General features: G+C 46.1%; 1 protein-coding gene across 5 annotated transcripts in view; it reads right to left on the bottom strand.

Moving 5' to 3' along the window:
* AIFM3 (AIF family member 3) overlaps nucleotides 1–15,407 on the bottom strand; it is a 49,837-nt gene that overhangs the window by 16,798 nt on the left and 17,632 nt on the right. For 2 of the 5 annotated variants that reach the window (XM_081174881.1, XM_081174883.1), the window contains exons 3-10: nucleotides 9,082–9,249; nucleotides 6,497–6,710; nucleotides 4,762–4,871; nucleotides 4,137–4,246; nucleotides 3,525–3,569; nucleotides 2,511–2,607; nucleotides 1,547–1,659; nucleotides 48–134 (exon numbers count right to left, since the gene is read on the bottom strand). In XM_081174881.1, the coding sequence (XP_081031007.1) occupies nucleotides 48–134; nucleotides 1,547–1,659; nucleotides 2,511–2,607; nucleotides 3,525–3,569; nucleotides 4,137–4,246; nucleotides 4,762–4,871; nucleotides 6,497–6,710; nucleotides 9,082–9,249 (944 nt within the window). The remainder of the gene's footprint in view (nucleotides 1–47; nucleotides 135–1,546; nucleotides 1,660–2,510; nucleotides 2,608–3,524; nucleotides 3,570–4,136; nucleotides 4,247–4,761; nucleotides 4,872–6,496; nucleotides 6,711–9,081; nucleotides 9,250–15,407) is intronic. The other 3 variants (XM_081174884.1, XM_081174885.1, XM_081174882.1) reach the window with 2 other exon arrangements.

Genomic DNA, 15,407 nt, shown 5'->3' with positions numbered 1-15,407 from the left:
CCCTTGTATACACACACACACACACACACACACACACACACACACACCTGCATTTCTGTCAGGACTTCGATGTCATACGTACGAAAGAATTCCTTCGGTCGCAAGGCAATCTGATCGGGGTGAGAATCCATCGACTGAAAAGAAAACCCATTTTTGTCCTTAGCAAAAGCAGGGGTTGCTGGTTATTATTTTTTGACCCAGAGGGCACTTTTGGATATTTGAATGACTGCCCACCCCCTCTGATCACTTCTCTCCCTCCCCCCACCCCCCGCACCAGATCAGCCCCCCCATAGCCCACCCCTCAAGAGACTGAAAGAAAGAACATGTGAACATACAAACTTCAACAGTCAGATCCAATGGTATTCATCTGAGCCTCAAAAAGAACTGAGAGCAGATAGATGCAACTAGTTTGGCTGAACTGGGCCCCACAACAATGCTGTGAGATGGCGCGCAAGAGGTGGGGGCACCAAATTTTAGCACCGCACAGGGCATCGCTGAAATCTGAGAGCCCAAATTCCACCACTGAGAGCATCCTTGCTCCAACTTCCTCCTTACCAGAGCTGAGGGAGGAAGTTGGAATAGTGCCTGATTTCAAGACACAGGTTTTTATTTTGTCTCACTGCTTTCCCCAGGAAAACCTGGGTGGAATCTAGGCGCATATATATATATATATATATATATATATATATATATATATACACACACTCTGTGAAAATGTCTTTTTTTAAAAGTGTCGGGGGGGGGGATGAATTTGCCATAAGCTCACCAGCGCCATCTAGTGCCCCATTTGTATAATGTGCAGTGGTAGCTCGGGTTACAGACACTTCAGGTTACAGATGCTTCAGGTTACAGACTCCGCTAACCCAGAAATAGTACCTTGGGTTAAGAACTTTGCTTCAGGATGAGAACAGAAATCGTGCGGCGGCAGCGCGGCGGCAGCAGTAGGCCCCATTAGCTAAAGTGATACCTCAGGTTAAGAACAGTTTCAGATTAAGAACGGACCTCCAGAACGAATTAAGTTCTTAACCCGAGGTACCACTGTACTTAAAACCCACTTAAAATGTTACAGTCCCTGCTGTTTAGTGCTGAATCAGAACAAACGTCCATCTGCAGAAAACCCGGTTCATGTTTGTTCCGATTCAGCAGTAAGCAAGAGAGTTTTCCCAGGAAAAACGGCAGGACAAAAGAAGAAGTTCTCAGACCCGTGCCTGCAAATCGCAGGACAAATGTCCCACTTCTTCCTTCACCTCTTTATAATGCGATATCATCTTATTATAGTCCGGTAACTCGAGATAACACTTCGTGCATCTGCTGGAGAGGACTGCAGTCTACAAGAGCTTATGCCAGTGGTAGCTGATGTGGGGATTTCCAGATATTGCTGGACTACAACTCCCATCATCCCTGACCATCGGCCACGCTGGCTGATGGGATTTGTAGTCCGACAATTTCTAGATGGCACCAAGTTAGCTCTCCCTCGACTCCCTCGATTAGGATTTGCCCTCCACCAAGTTTAGGATACAAGGAGAACAAACTGGAGAATACCAACCTTACTTAGTTTGGGTCTGTCATAGGGCAAGTTCCTGTCCATCGTGCACATCACAATCCTATCCGAGAAGCCTTCTTGCCGTAATGTCTCTGCACACACCAGTCCTGCGGGGCCTGTGAAAGAAGTATATTTGTTCGTGTATTATTATTATTATTATTATTATTATTATTATTATTATTATTACCACCTTTTTTCTCCAAAGAGAGCAAGGTGTTGTATGTCGTTCTCCCCTCCTCATTTTTATTCCTCACAACAACCCTGTGAGGTTGATTAGGCAGTGACTGGTCCTTGGTCACACCCAGTGAGTTTCATTAGTTGAGTGGCGGCATTCGAACCCTGGTCTCCCAGGTCCAAGCCTGATACTCTAACCACGACATAAAATAATAAATTGTATATTTTGATTTAGAAAGCCTTGATAATATTGTGTACAGGCAACGGCCAATTGATGCGCGTCCGACGTGTGCATGGCTCCGAACCCGGAAGTGACCCCAAAACATGGCTAAAACACCCCTAAAATATCACTAAAATGCCAGAAGGGGGGGTGGAGTGGGGTAATATGCAGGCCCCATTGACTTGTGTGGGGGTCCAGAACGGTCCCCCCGTACAAAACGAGGATCGCCTGGTGTTTTAATTACGGATTAAATGTATAGTTGCAAACCATTTTGCAACGTGAGCGGTATATAAGATAAAATAATGATAACAACAGCAGCAACAATAATGGCAAAATTCACATCTAATGCTCCGCCCAGTTTTGCCTCCGGCCCCGCCCACCACTGACTTCTGGCCCTCGGAATGTTTCCCAGTAGCCAATGTGGCCCTCGAGCTGGAAAAGGTCCAGCCTCCCTGCAATACAGCAACTGACCTGAAGGGGGTGCCGTCTCTTCAGTGAAGCCACCCCTTACCCAACACCTGCCCCCCATCCCACCCCAGGCTGCTTTTGGAGCCCAACTCTGGGTCACGGTACCTGCCCCAATGATGAGTACATTTGTGCTGCTGATGTTGTAGTTGCTGAGGGAGATGCATTTGGCCATCACCTTGGTCCTCCTCTGTGTCTGAAGAGCCTGAAGGGGGTCATTAAGAAGACGGTGTCAGCGAAACCCTTTCACACTTCTGTGATTCCCCCCATTGCAGGGGGTTGGACTAGATGACCCACAAGGTCCCTTCCAAATCTACAGTTCTGCGACTCCTCTGCCAACTCACACACACATTGTTTTTGGCCAGGAAAAGCAAACCTGAGAAAGTTTTGGGCAGCGCTCTGTACTGGCACAACCCATTTGTTCTTACTTAGCAGCAAGTTCCATTGGACTCAGTGGGATTTACTTCTGAGTAAAGAGGCTTTATTTGGTCCACCATGATCACTGCAGATGGTGACAGCAGCCACGAAATTAAAAGGCGCCTGCTTCTTGGGAGAAAAGCAATGACAAACCTAGACAGCATCTTAAAAAGCAGACACATCACCTTGCCAACAAGTTATAGTTAAAGCCATGGTTTTCCCAGTAGTGATGTATGGAAGTGAGAGCTGGACCATCAAGAAGGCTGATTGCTGAAGAATTGATGCTTTTGAATTATGGTGCTGGAGGAGACTCTTGAGAGTCCCATGGACAGCAAGAAGAACAAACCTATCCATTCTGAAGGAAATCAGCCCTGAGTGCTCACTGGAAGGACAGATCGTGAAGCTGAGGCTCCAATACTTTGGCCACCTCATGAGAAGAGAAAACTCCCTGGAAGAGACCCTGATGTTGGGAAAGAGTGAGGGCACAAGGAGAAGGGGATGACAGAGGATGAGATGGTTGGTCAGTGTTCTCGAAGCTACCAGCATGAGTTTGACCAAGCTGCGGGAGGCAGTGGAAGACAGGAGTGCCTGACGTGCTCTGGTCCAGGGGGTCACGAAGAGTCGGACGTGACTAAACAACAACAAAAGAGGCTTAGGCACATGCTGTAAGGTTTCACCTTACAGGGATCTCAAAGGTCATCTCACCTGTTTGCTTGCTCTGATGTACACTTTCTCCTTCTCGATTTTCACCTAGGAATATAAATTTATTTCTCTTTTTAAAAATGGTTTTATAATCAAAGTTTTTCATATTTGTTTTTATTATTTATTGGTTTTTATCCTGTATTTTTTCCTGTGAACCACCCTGAGATTTTATAATGAAGGGCGGTATGATAATAATAATAATAATAATAATAATAATAATAATAATAATAATAATAATAATAATGTCAAATGAGATTCAGACAGACTGGTAAAATACCTCACACACATTCCCCCACCAAAAGCAATTCACACCTGCAAACTGTCATATAAAAGTGCCCCAAAGAACGTGAACAAAATGGTGTATAAGTTGAAGAGAAATGAAAAGAGTGGTTTTTGTCTTTCTTACTTCAGGTCTTCTACGGAGCAGAGAGACATTCAACCTAACATACAGAGGAGAAACTCCCTCAGTACCACATAGCCAATCAGAGTGTTATCTCAGGGAACATCATGCCACTCTGCCTGGCTGCTAAGCCAAATAACATCTCCATCCCTCTCTCCCTCTTGGCTGACTGATTTCAATGCTAACAGAGTTAACCCTTGAGTTGGAGGTCTTACCTGAAATTTCGGCAAGCTGTCCAAGCCTGGATAGTCTTCAATGTCACCTGTGCCGATGTTAAAGCAAGCCCCGTGCCAGGGACAGCGTATGCGTCCTTTGGACAAAACCCCTGCAGGAAGAAGGTGAGGAACACAAGTCGAAATGAGTCTACATGGGAACATAGGAAGCTGTCATTGGTCCATTTTCTTCAGTGTTGTCTACACTGACTGGCAGCAGCTCTCCAGGGTTTCAGGCAGGGGACATTCCCAGCCCTATGGAACCAGAACTGCTGGAGGTGCCAAAGAACACCCACATTTGTAAGAACCCAATATTTTAGTGTGGCAGCATCTCCCTGCTTACTGATATGAAGCCTTCACAATACTCTTTTCAGCCACCCATCCAAGCCTTCAAAAGCTGTTGCCCAAACACTTTCAAGCACATCTTGAGGGCTAGAAACTTGCATGTTTATTTTTAAAAACGAAAGCCAAGATTCTGCATTCCGCAACCAAGTCACATTCCGACCTTTCCCAGCACTGCTGTGACAGAATCGCAGAAAGCACAAGGACTCCCCAAGCCTGCAGTTTTAGGAAAAGGTTTTGGTTTTTTTAATGAACACATGCCATTTTCATAATAGGGCAAACTGACCTTTCACCAACGGAGCACCATAGTGAGGACATTTGTGGCCCATGGCATAGAACTCCCCGTTTTCTTTGACCAGAAGCGCTTTCCCGCAGCCCAGATCCACCTCTCGCATCCTAGATAGGCAGAATTAAAACAGCGTCAATATTTTCTCAAAGGAAACCTGAGTTTTACATGTGCACAATTAACAGGGAGCCTAGCAAAGTCAAGGATGTTCTGCTGAGAATGAGAGTCACATGGAGCCCTTCTGTGGCTAAGCAATGGAGCAGGAACCAGGAAGGCCCACAGTTCAAATCTCGCCTCAAATCCTGTGAGATGGCTTCAGGCTTCTCTTTTTCAGTCTCGGAGCTTATCCACATTTTCCTTTTGCCCTACACTTTCTAGGCACAAGTCTTCATTTTCCTGGTCCATATCCAAGGACTTTTTTCTTTTCTTTTGGCCTGCCACTTTCCGCAGGAAAACTCAGTCTTTACTGCTGAATCGGAGCAAATGACAATTTAGGTTTCCCAGGGACTGCTGTTTGTTCCGATTTAGCAGTAAAGAGCAGGTTTTTGCGGGGGCAAAAAAAGAAAGTGCTTGGACACAGATCTGGAAAGCCCAGACCTGTGCCTAGAAATGTGAAGACAGAATGATCCCTCAGTCTCCTGATCTGTAAAATGGGACTATAAATACTGGTGTATCTTCAAGTGAGAAACTGCATGTAAACCACCTAAGCTGGAGATATCACCAAAAGAAAGAGAAGGAAAAAGAAAAGAAGAAAAGAAAAAGAAGGCGCTGATTTAAATGAAAATCTCATGTGCTAACTTGCAAATAAGGAGGGACAGGTGGTATGTAACATGGACCCTCCAAGTGCTTACAGATTTGCAAAAGCCGTCCCAGTTTCTGAATTGATCCCGAAATGCCCTACTTTTCCTTAGGATGTCCCTATTTTCATCAAAGAAATGCTGGAGGGTATGGAGTTACACGACCCCCAAGCCAAGGAAATAAGTAACTATACAATCGTTAGATGGTGTCTGAAGGCAGCCCTGTATAGGGAGGTTTTTTTAATGTTTAATATTTTTTATATATATATAACACAAAGACACACACACACGAAAATAAATGCACCTTGTAGAAATAGTGTTAAGAATTATACAAAGAACCCGCACCAGGAAAGGGGGGAATACAGGAAACCCTGCTACAATTCAAGACAAAAAACCACAAAGTGTTTGACAACACAGACAACACAGACAAATGGTAAACAAAAAACCAACAAAAAACTGACCACTGATATTTGAAGGAAGTCTGGAACAAAAACCCACACAGGTAGCTCTGAATACCCGGGAAGCATTGGGTTTGGGCTTATCAAACACCAGCACCTCACATCAGATAGCAACCCAGTTTTGAAGATGAGAGGACTTTCAAAATGCAGATTGTGGCATGGGACAGGAATCTGTTGGCTAAGTTTACACACACACACACACACACACACGCGCACGCACACCACTAGACTTTTAGGTCCAAATTTAAGCAAACAACAACTGGATTGAAGGATTTTGCAAAGATAAAAATATTGGAAGTGTCCTGATTTAATAATCATAATCATAAATTTATCATTTATACCCCACACATCTTGGCTGGGTTGCAATTTAGAATATTGTTGATGTTGTTGAATAGGACTTCCCTATTTCCATCAGTGAAATCTCGGAGGGTATGGTAACAGTCGCAATGTGCCTAAGATACGTTGTCCCTCTACACTCACTGTCCATTGTCAAGGTCCTTCACATAACAAACAGATGCTTCAACCACGTCCTTCAGGTTCCGGTAGGGGTTGATGGCGACCGGGTATTCCTCGAGCTGGAAATGGCGAGAAGTGCCATTGGCTTTGTAGATGATGGGGCTGGCTTTCCCGTTGGGCGACATCTCCTCCTTGGCTCTCTCCTTCTCTGGCAGCACCACTTCGATTTTCACTTCAACTGCGGAAGCAAAGAGAAACCCTCTCCGTTATATTTCATGGTCAAATGTCCCTCCCGGCACTGGGCTCTGCCCATCGGTAGGTCATCTCAGTGGTAGAGCAACTGCTTTGCATGCAGAAAGTCCCAGGTACACATTCCCTGGCGTCTTTGGGGAAAGACTCCCTGCCTGAAACCCTGGAAAGTTGCTGCTACTCCGCCTAGGCAATATGGAGCTGGGTGGACCAAGTATACCGTGTTTTTTGCTCTATAAGATGCACCAGACCGTAAGACGCACCTAGTTTTTGGAGGAGGAAAACAAGAAAAGAATATATTCTGAATCGCAGAAGCCAGAACAGCAAGAGGGATCTGGCTTCTGGGATAGCCTCTTACTGTCTTGGTTTATGGGATAGCCTTGCACAGCCTCTCCCGGGCAGGGGGATGAAGGCTCCCCCAAGAGTTGAGCTCCCTTTAAATAGCTTGCGGAGCGTGTGTCTGGGTCTCGGGGAAAAGCCCCCCCAAGAGTCGCACACATGCTCCACGCGGCTCTTTAAAAGGAGCGCTGAGCAGAGCCTCCTGCCTGCATTCGCTCCATAAGACACACACACACATTTCCCCTTACTTTTTAGGAGGGGGAAAGTGTGTCTTATAGAGTGAAAAATACGGTGTGTGTATATATATATATGGTGATCTTATTGAATGTTTGCCTTTTTTGTCATTTAGTGATCACATAAGCTTTATACCAAATTACTACAGCTAAATAAGTTTAACTGCCTGTGCAAATGGGGTTACAATATCTTTTTTTTAATCGCTAGGACCAATCAGACTGCTGCATTCTGAATCCTATTGTTCTAGGACCAATCAGACTGCTGCAATTTGGATCCTATTGTTCTAGGACCAATCAGACTGCTTCAGTTTGGATCCTATTCAACTCAGTACATAACACAAATATTGGCTCCATCTCAGAATAACCCTTGCAGTTTTCTGACATGAATTTGTGTGTGAGGGCAGAGAGAGAGAGAGAGAGAGAGAGAGAGAGAGAGAGAGAGAGAGAGAGAGAGAGAGAGATTCGGCTGTAAGACAAAAAATACTTAGGGAGATCCTCTGCAATTTAAGCTATTTTGAGGATGTTTGATGTTTTGCTCCAAGGGGCAAGCAGAAACACACACACATAACTGGTGAGAGGACACACACACAAAACTGAAAGGAGAAAGCCTTTGCTTATTCGGACACAACAGGTGAAATGATTCACTGCCATGGCTAGGTGCTTTTGCATAAGAACTTAAGAAGAGTTCTCATAGTGGCCAACCAGATGCCCGTTGGAACCTGCAAGCAGGATTCGAACACAGGAGCACTCTTCCCTCCCGTGATTTCCAGCAACTGGGAAATGAATAGGAGTCTCCTAGCAACTCTCAGTCCATCCATGCTTTAAATGGCTCCCATGGATGCTATTAAAGAAAGTGGCAATCTTGACATTTATAACTGGGATAGCTCAGTTGGTAGAGCATGAGACTCTTAATCTCAGGGTTGTGGGTTTGAGCCCCATGTTGGGCGAAAGATTCCTGCATTGCAGGGGGTTGGACTAGATGACCCACAGGGCATAGCTGTCAACGTTTTCCTTTTTTTAAGGGAAATTCCCTTATTCCGAATAGGATTCCTCACAAGAAAAGGGAAAAGGTGACAGCTATGCCACAGGGTCCCTTCCAACTCCACAATTCTATGAATCCAGAATTATAAAGCACTGAATTATATTATCCCTTAGATGGACTTCACATTACTTCCCCACCTCGTCAATTCACCAAACTGAAGGGGATGCTGAGTTCTTTCAGACCCTTTACAGAGGTGTATAATGTTAAAGCAGCAACTTCTATCAATCATGTTTGCACTCCAATTTCAAAGCGTGTATCAAATTTGCTTGGGAGGGGCAAAATACCCCACTAAAACCTTATTGATTTGCATGATCATCAGTGATGGAGATATTAATCAGTGGCTGATCAGTCCACTGGGTTGATTCAACGATGGTGCCAATTTTAATGAGCAATTTCAATTAAAAACAAACCTTTTCCAAAGCTTTTTTGGTCCCGAGGTACTGGATGATAAAAAGCCATATCAATTCTAGATATTCCTTTGAACTATGAGTTGTTAAACTAAATTCTCCAGGAACTCAAACGGGCACTTCTGCTGAGGTTTTGCTGATATGAAAAATCTAGATTTAATCAAATAATTAATTGGATGAAACGCAAATTATTAATCAATGGGAGAGGGCTTTAATCACTTGCCAGCCCTAATTATTGGTATTAAGACCCTGTAATTATTTGATTAAGTGGATCCTCATTTTAATGCATTAATTATTTCCACCCAGGATTGATGTTAACAGTGCCTGACTTATAGTTACCGAGTTCATTTCGTTTACTTTTTTTAAACACTGGAACACTGACATCAGCCTTTTTCCAGTCCTCTGAAATATCCTCAGTATTCCATGATTTACTTAAAATCAGCCTCAGCGGTTCAGAGAGCTCCTCAGCCAATTCTTTTAAAACATTTGGGCGCGAGTTATCCGGTCCTGCGGATTTAAAAATGGTCAGCTTTAGTAGATTGCGGTTTCATATCCTCTGGGGCAGGAATGTTACGGAGGCGCTGCTGAAATGAGAATGCTGTTACAAAAGTCGGGTGCCTGCCCCTCAGGATCTGTGTTCCTTTGGAGAATTGAGACACAGCGGAGACTGTCGCAGCTTCAGAGAGTTTATTCACCTATTTACACCTGCAATCTGCATGGAGGGAGTCCAGATCTTACAGCATGGTCCTTTCAAGAGGGGTTTGTCCCCTATAGCAGTGCAGCCAGGAGCCAGCCTTCAGCCAGCCAGCCCAAGATGGATCCCTTCTTCCTTCTTCTTCCCAGCACACCCGGCTAAGGAACTCTCCAAGGCATCTTTCCCAGTCAGCTCTGCAGCCAGCCTGCCCAAAAGATGGATCCCAGCCTCTCTCTCTGGTTCTTCTTCCCAGAACCCCTTCTACCAGACTCCCTTTTCATCACCTTAAACACCCCCATCACCTGGCAACATCTGTCTCTCCAGGCCAAAGCATAGCTGTCAACTTACAGATTTGAAAATAAGGGACCAGCAGCCTCGAAAATAAGGGATCAGCAGCCAAAATAAGGGATTTTGGCTTAGCTTATACATAAATCCGGCACTGATGAAGCCATGCTGCTTTGGCTGCGACTGACTGTGTTTTGTAGGGGGTTGGACTAGATGATCCTAAGGGTCTACAACTCCGACCAAAGAAGAGTGGCAGACAAAACTGATGAACGACGTCCAGATGGCAAAGCTTACAGGCAGAATTAGAAACCAGGAAGGGGACCTCTTTAATAAAGAATGGGGAAAGTTTATAATTTATTTGAAAAGCTATTGTCAAACGTTACATTCATTGGTAGGATTGACAGAAAACTTGTAGTAAAAATTTGAACTATGGATGGACAAATGATTTATAAAAATAGAGTTATGAAAGGGATGCAGAGGGGGAAATCACTACATTAAGATGCTGCACTGGTTGGAGGGTATGCTAAGCAGCACGTCGGGGCTGCCGTCGTCCTGGCACGAGGAGTTCCATCAGCCCTTCCCCGCCTGAGAGAGAGGGAGGGAGGGAGACTGTCGCCCACGCCGCCCGCGAGCCCGGCATGAGGCGGTTGCGGTGCCGCGGTGGCCCTGAAGTGCCGCCCTTCTGCATCCCTCCCCATCTCCTCCTCTTCCTCCTCCTTCAGGCCGCCTCCTCAGCTGCCACCACCGCTGCCGCCTTCGGCTTCCCCTGGCAACGCGCCGGAAGTCTCACAAGAGAGGGGCTGCCCGCCACCCTGAGGGGGAAAACGGAGGCGCAGCAGCTCGTGACAGCGCATGCTCTCTCGCGGCGGAGGACCCCGAGCCGCTGCTTCCCTCCCGAGCCGGGGGAGCATGAAACCCGGGAAATTTAAGGGACATCATCAATAAGGGACAGCAGCGGGACACGGCACTGGGATAAGGGAGTTTCCCGCCAAATAAGGGACGGTTGACAGCTAAGGGCCAATGGAGTGTCAGCTTGGGCTCCTGGCTGTAGGTACCCAGGGCCATGGGTGCCCTGCAGCATGCATGGCCCTGGCACCAAAATTTGTGGGTGCCCGGCCCCTTCATGGGGAATTTTGTGGGTGCTACCACACCCAGGCCCCCAGAAAGTTAGCACCTATGTCCTTTCAGATGGCCCATCAACACCTTTTGTTGGGTTAACAGAATTACACACCACTTCATGGTAAAGGGGGGCTATCGGGTTGTTGTTTTTATTTTTATTATGTATTTTGTGGTTTTATATCTTGATTTAATTATGTGAACCGCCCTGAGACCTCTGGGTATAGGGCAGTAATAATTAACAATAATAATAATCCTCAAGTGATTTTTGAAAAACAGTAACATTATCACCAAGAAAAATTAACAACATTAATTTAAAACTTTGATAAAGTAAGTAATACAATATTTTAGGTAATGATATAACAAGGATAGGAAATGGAGCGAAATGTAAAGATGCAAATTAAAATTTTGTAAACCATCAGACGGGAGGGAGGGAAGCCGTTAGGCTCAGTTGAGCCAAAGAGATAAAATAAGAGGATATGATGTTACGTAATGTGGTTATATGTAAAACCAATAAAAAATTATTTTAAAAATAAAATAAAACTTTCATAAAGTTTTTAAAAAGCAGTAGACTCAAAGCAGATTAAGACTCGCGTCAACTTTCTAAACATGTAGGTAGACTTGTCTAAGTGAAATTGCTTTTTAGCAGGAACCAAAAAGAGTACATCAAAAACACCTGCCTGATATCAATAAGCAGAGAGTTCCAAAGTTCAACACAAAAAGATCGAGTTCTTACAAATGCGGAACAAGTATAATTCCAAAGGCCCTGATTTCTCTAAGGAAAGGTAAAGGGACCCCTGAACATTAGGTCCAGTCGTGACTGACTCTGGAGTTGCGGTGCTCATCTTGCTTTATTGGCCAAGGGAGCCGGTGTACAGCTTCCGGGTCATGTGGCCAGCATGACTAAGCCGCTTCTGGCGAACCTGGAACAAAAGAACTCTGCTGGATCAGACTCTGTGCCCTTGAATCCAAATTTCCCCACCCCGGGCTGTAAAGTTCTGGTGTTCCCCCTTCTAAACAAACAAATAAATCACTGCTTTGACTTTCCACCTTGCATTTCTATTTCTCCATTTCAGATGTAACCAGGTTGGCAGACAGATAAAACATTAACAGCTAAGAATACAAGAGGTGTGAAAGGGTGCTGCACTTAAGTCTAAAGTAAACTTTAGACACTGTGGAGATCTGGGGAGTGTCTTGACTTCAATCTTTGTTTTTCCGATTACCAGGTAAGTAAAGTACACGCTGACCTAGGTTCCCCCCTGAAGATTATCTGAGGACAATCAATAAGAAGAGGTCTGCAGTTCTCAGTTGCCCAGCTGTGTAAAGGTAAAGGTAAAGGGACCCCTAACTATTAGGTCTAGTCATGGCCGGCTCTGGGGTTGCGGCGCTCATCTCGCTTTATTGGCTGAGGGAGCCGGCGTACAGCTTCCGGGTCATGTGGCCAGCATAACTAAGCCGCTTCTGGCAAAACCAGAGCAGCGCACGGAAACACCGTTTACCTTCCCGCCGGAGTGGTACCTATTTATCTACTTGCACTTTGACATGCTTTTGAACTGCTAGGTGGGCAGGAGCAGGGACTGAGCAACGGGAGCTCACCCCGTCGCGGGGATTCCAACCACCAACCTTCTGATTGGCAAGTCCTAGGCTCTGTGGTTTAACCCACAGCGCAACCCACGTCCCTTTTGCCTAACTGTGTAGCGTGTAATTAACCTGTGGAACTCACTCCCACTGGAGGCAGAGATGGCCACCAACTTGGCTGGCTTCCTGGTAGGAAACGATGGCTCTTAGCCATGGTGACTATGCTCTGCCTCTGCAGTAAGAGGCATTGATGCTTCTGAATGCCAGTTGCTGGAAACTACAAGAGGGGAGAGGGCTCTTGTGTTCAGGTTCTGCTTGTGGGCTTCCCACGGGCATCTAGGTGGCCACTGTGAGAGCAAGATGCTGGACTAGAACGGCCTTTGGCCTGATGCTCCTGTATGCACACAGTGAACATACTCCATGGGGCATAAAAGGGGTGTAGCTCAGAGGCAGAGCAGCTGCCTTGCATGCAGAACTTGGTTCAGCTCCCAGCATCTTCAGGAAGGGTTGGGAATGTTCCCTGTCTGAAACCCGCTGCTGCCAGTCAGTGTTGACAATACTAAGCTAGATGGACCAACGGTCTGACTCAGTATAAGGCAGCTTAAAAACATAACATTGCATTCTGCCCTTTTCCCGGTCCCGAACTAAAAGGATCTCACAACGGGGACAGGAACGTTTTGATGCTTGAGTAGCAGTGTTGTGCATTCTGTCTAAACCACTGAGTCTCTTGGGCTTGCCGATCAGAAGGTCGGCAGTTCAAATCCCCGCGACAGGGTGAGCTCCTGTTGCTCTGTCCCAGCTCCTGCCAACCTAGCAGTTTGAAAGCACACCAGTGCAAGTAGATAAATAGGTACCACTGCGGCAGGAAGGTAGACTGCGTTTCTGTGTGCTCTGGTTTCCGTCACAGTGTTCCGTTGTGCCAGAAGTGGTATAGTCCTGCTGGCCACATGACCCGGAAAGCTGTCTGTGGACAAACGCCAGCTCCCCTGAAGAGAGATGCGCACCGCAACCCCATAGTCGCCTTTGACTGGACTTAACTGTCCAGGGGTCCTTTACCTTGCATTCAGTGGACTAGGGGGACTAGGCTAATCCCCTAAATGTTCTGGGTAAGTTAAAGTATTATGGCCTGGCACAGCCTTCCCAAAGCCCGCGAAGCTTCTGCCTAGCTTAGGGAAGGAGGTGTGATGCTCACACATGCAATGTCACAACATCACGAGGGAGCCGGTGTACAGTTTCCGGGTCATGTGGCCAGCATGACTAAGCCGCTTCTGGCGAACCAGAGCAGCACACGGAAACGCCGTTTATCTTCCTGCTGGAGCGGTACCTATTTATCTACTTGCACTTTGACATGCTTCCGAACTGCTAGGTTGGCAGAAGCAGGGACTGAGCAACGGGAACTCACCCCGTCACAGGGATTCGAAGTGCCAACCTTTTGATCAGCAAGTCCTAGGCTCTGTGGTTTAACCCACAGCGCCACCCGTGTCCCTGCGTTGAGTAGGGTACTTCAGTGCTTATCTCTTTCGCTAGCAATGTGAACTGGTGATTCAGCACACCTTCTCTTGGAAAGGGGCTTTGTGTATATATTGTGATGCACCCCTCCTTTGAATAAGCCTTTTAAAAAAAGAAAAAGCAGGAATATTTCACACCATTTGCTAAGACACACATTCGAGTTGCAGGTACAAGTTCCCACAATCCTCCTCACCAGCCCCGAACGTGTGTCCCATTGACTGTGTGAAGGGGCCTGACCGCAGTCTGCTGCAAGGGAGTTGGGTGGAGCAATTTGAGGTGCAGGGATACAGGACACCTCTTTTGTAATAATAACCATAATAATAATTAATTATCTATGCCCCGCCCATCTGGCTGGGTTTCCCCAGCCACTCTGGGTGGGTCCCAACAGAATATTAAGAACACGATAAAACATCAAACATTAAAAACTTCCCTATACAGGGCTGCCTGCAGATGTCTTCTAAAAATCAGATAGTTGTTTATTTCCTTGACATCTGATGGGAGGGCGTTCCACAGGGCAGGCGCCACCACCAAGAAGGCCCTCTGCCTGGTTCCCTGTAACCTCACTTCTCGCAGGGAGGGAACTGCCAGAAGGCCCTCAGAACTGGACCTCAGTGTCCGGGAACAGTGATGGGAATGGAGACGCTCCTTTAGGTATGCTGGGCCAAGGCCTTAGGACTGGGAGCAGAGGGGCCACATTGCTCTCAGTAGGGTAGCCATTTATGCATCCCCACCCCTTTAAAAAGAGGCTGGAAGAGCACACCAATTTGTACAAAATCTGCATGTATGGGTAAGATGGGAATCATAGAATTGGAGAGTTGGAAGGGACCCGCAAAGGTAATATCCAGTCCAATCCCCTGCAATGCTGGTTTATGCATTGCAGGGCTGAGTGAGCCCTGGCTCCAGTTAAATCCCGTGAGGCCTCAAAGAAGCCAGCCAATGGGCCAATAAGCAAAAAAGAAACACAGTCACATGCCATGGATTAAACACTTGCCAGCTGTGTTCCCATAGCCAACGTTTTCCCCTAGTAACTCCAAAGAGGGCTTAACCTCTCAGAACAGAGTCCAAGGACAACTCTGCCCTGCCAATCGGATTGAAGAAAAGTTAAAGAACGTGGTTTTGGTAAACCTCTTACTTCTTAGAAATTTATTCTCCGGTGTCAAGAGCAGGATTGTAGCAGCACCTGATGGGAGAACCTCCCCACACACAGGCTTAAGTGCCGTAATGCTCTTACCCCACCTTAAGGAAAGTGATCTAAAATGGAAGTAGAAATACGAGGTGTTTTTTTAAAAAAAATGTCAAAGCAATTCAAGGGAAAGTTAAAGGCAGTGATTCTTTAGAATGGGCCTCATCAGAACTTTATAGGTGGGAATTTGGATTCATGAACACAGAGTCCAAGTCAGCTGTAATCTCTTGACGTTAAAGTTGTGGTGCAAGCGTTTTTTATTACCCTCAAAGCAGGCCCAACTGCAAAACAACAGATGAA

Source organism: Podarcis bocagei (genome assembly GCF_964188305.1).
Source record: "Podarcis bocagei genome assembly, chromosome: 16".
NCBI classification, from domain to species: domain Eukaryota; kingdom Metazoa; phylum Chordata; class Lepidosauria; order Squamata; family Lacertidae; genus Podarcis; species Podarcis bocagei.
Note: the sequence above shows the minus strand (reverse complement) of the source record. Positions and strands in the feature narration are given on the sequence as shown.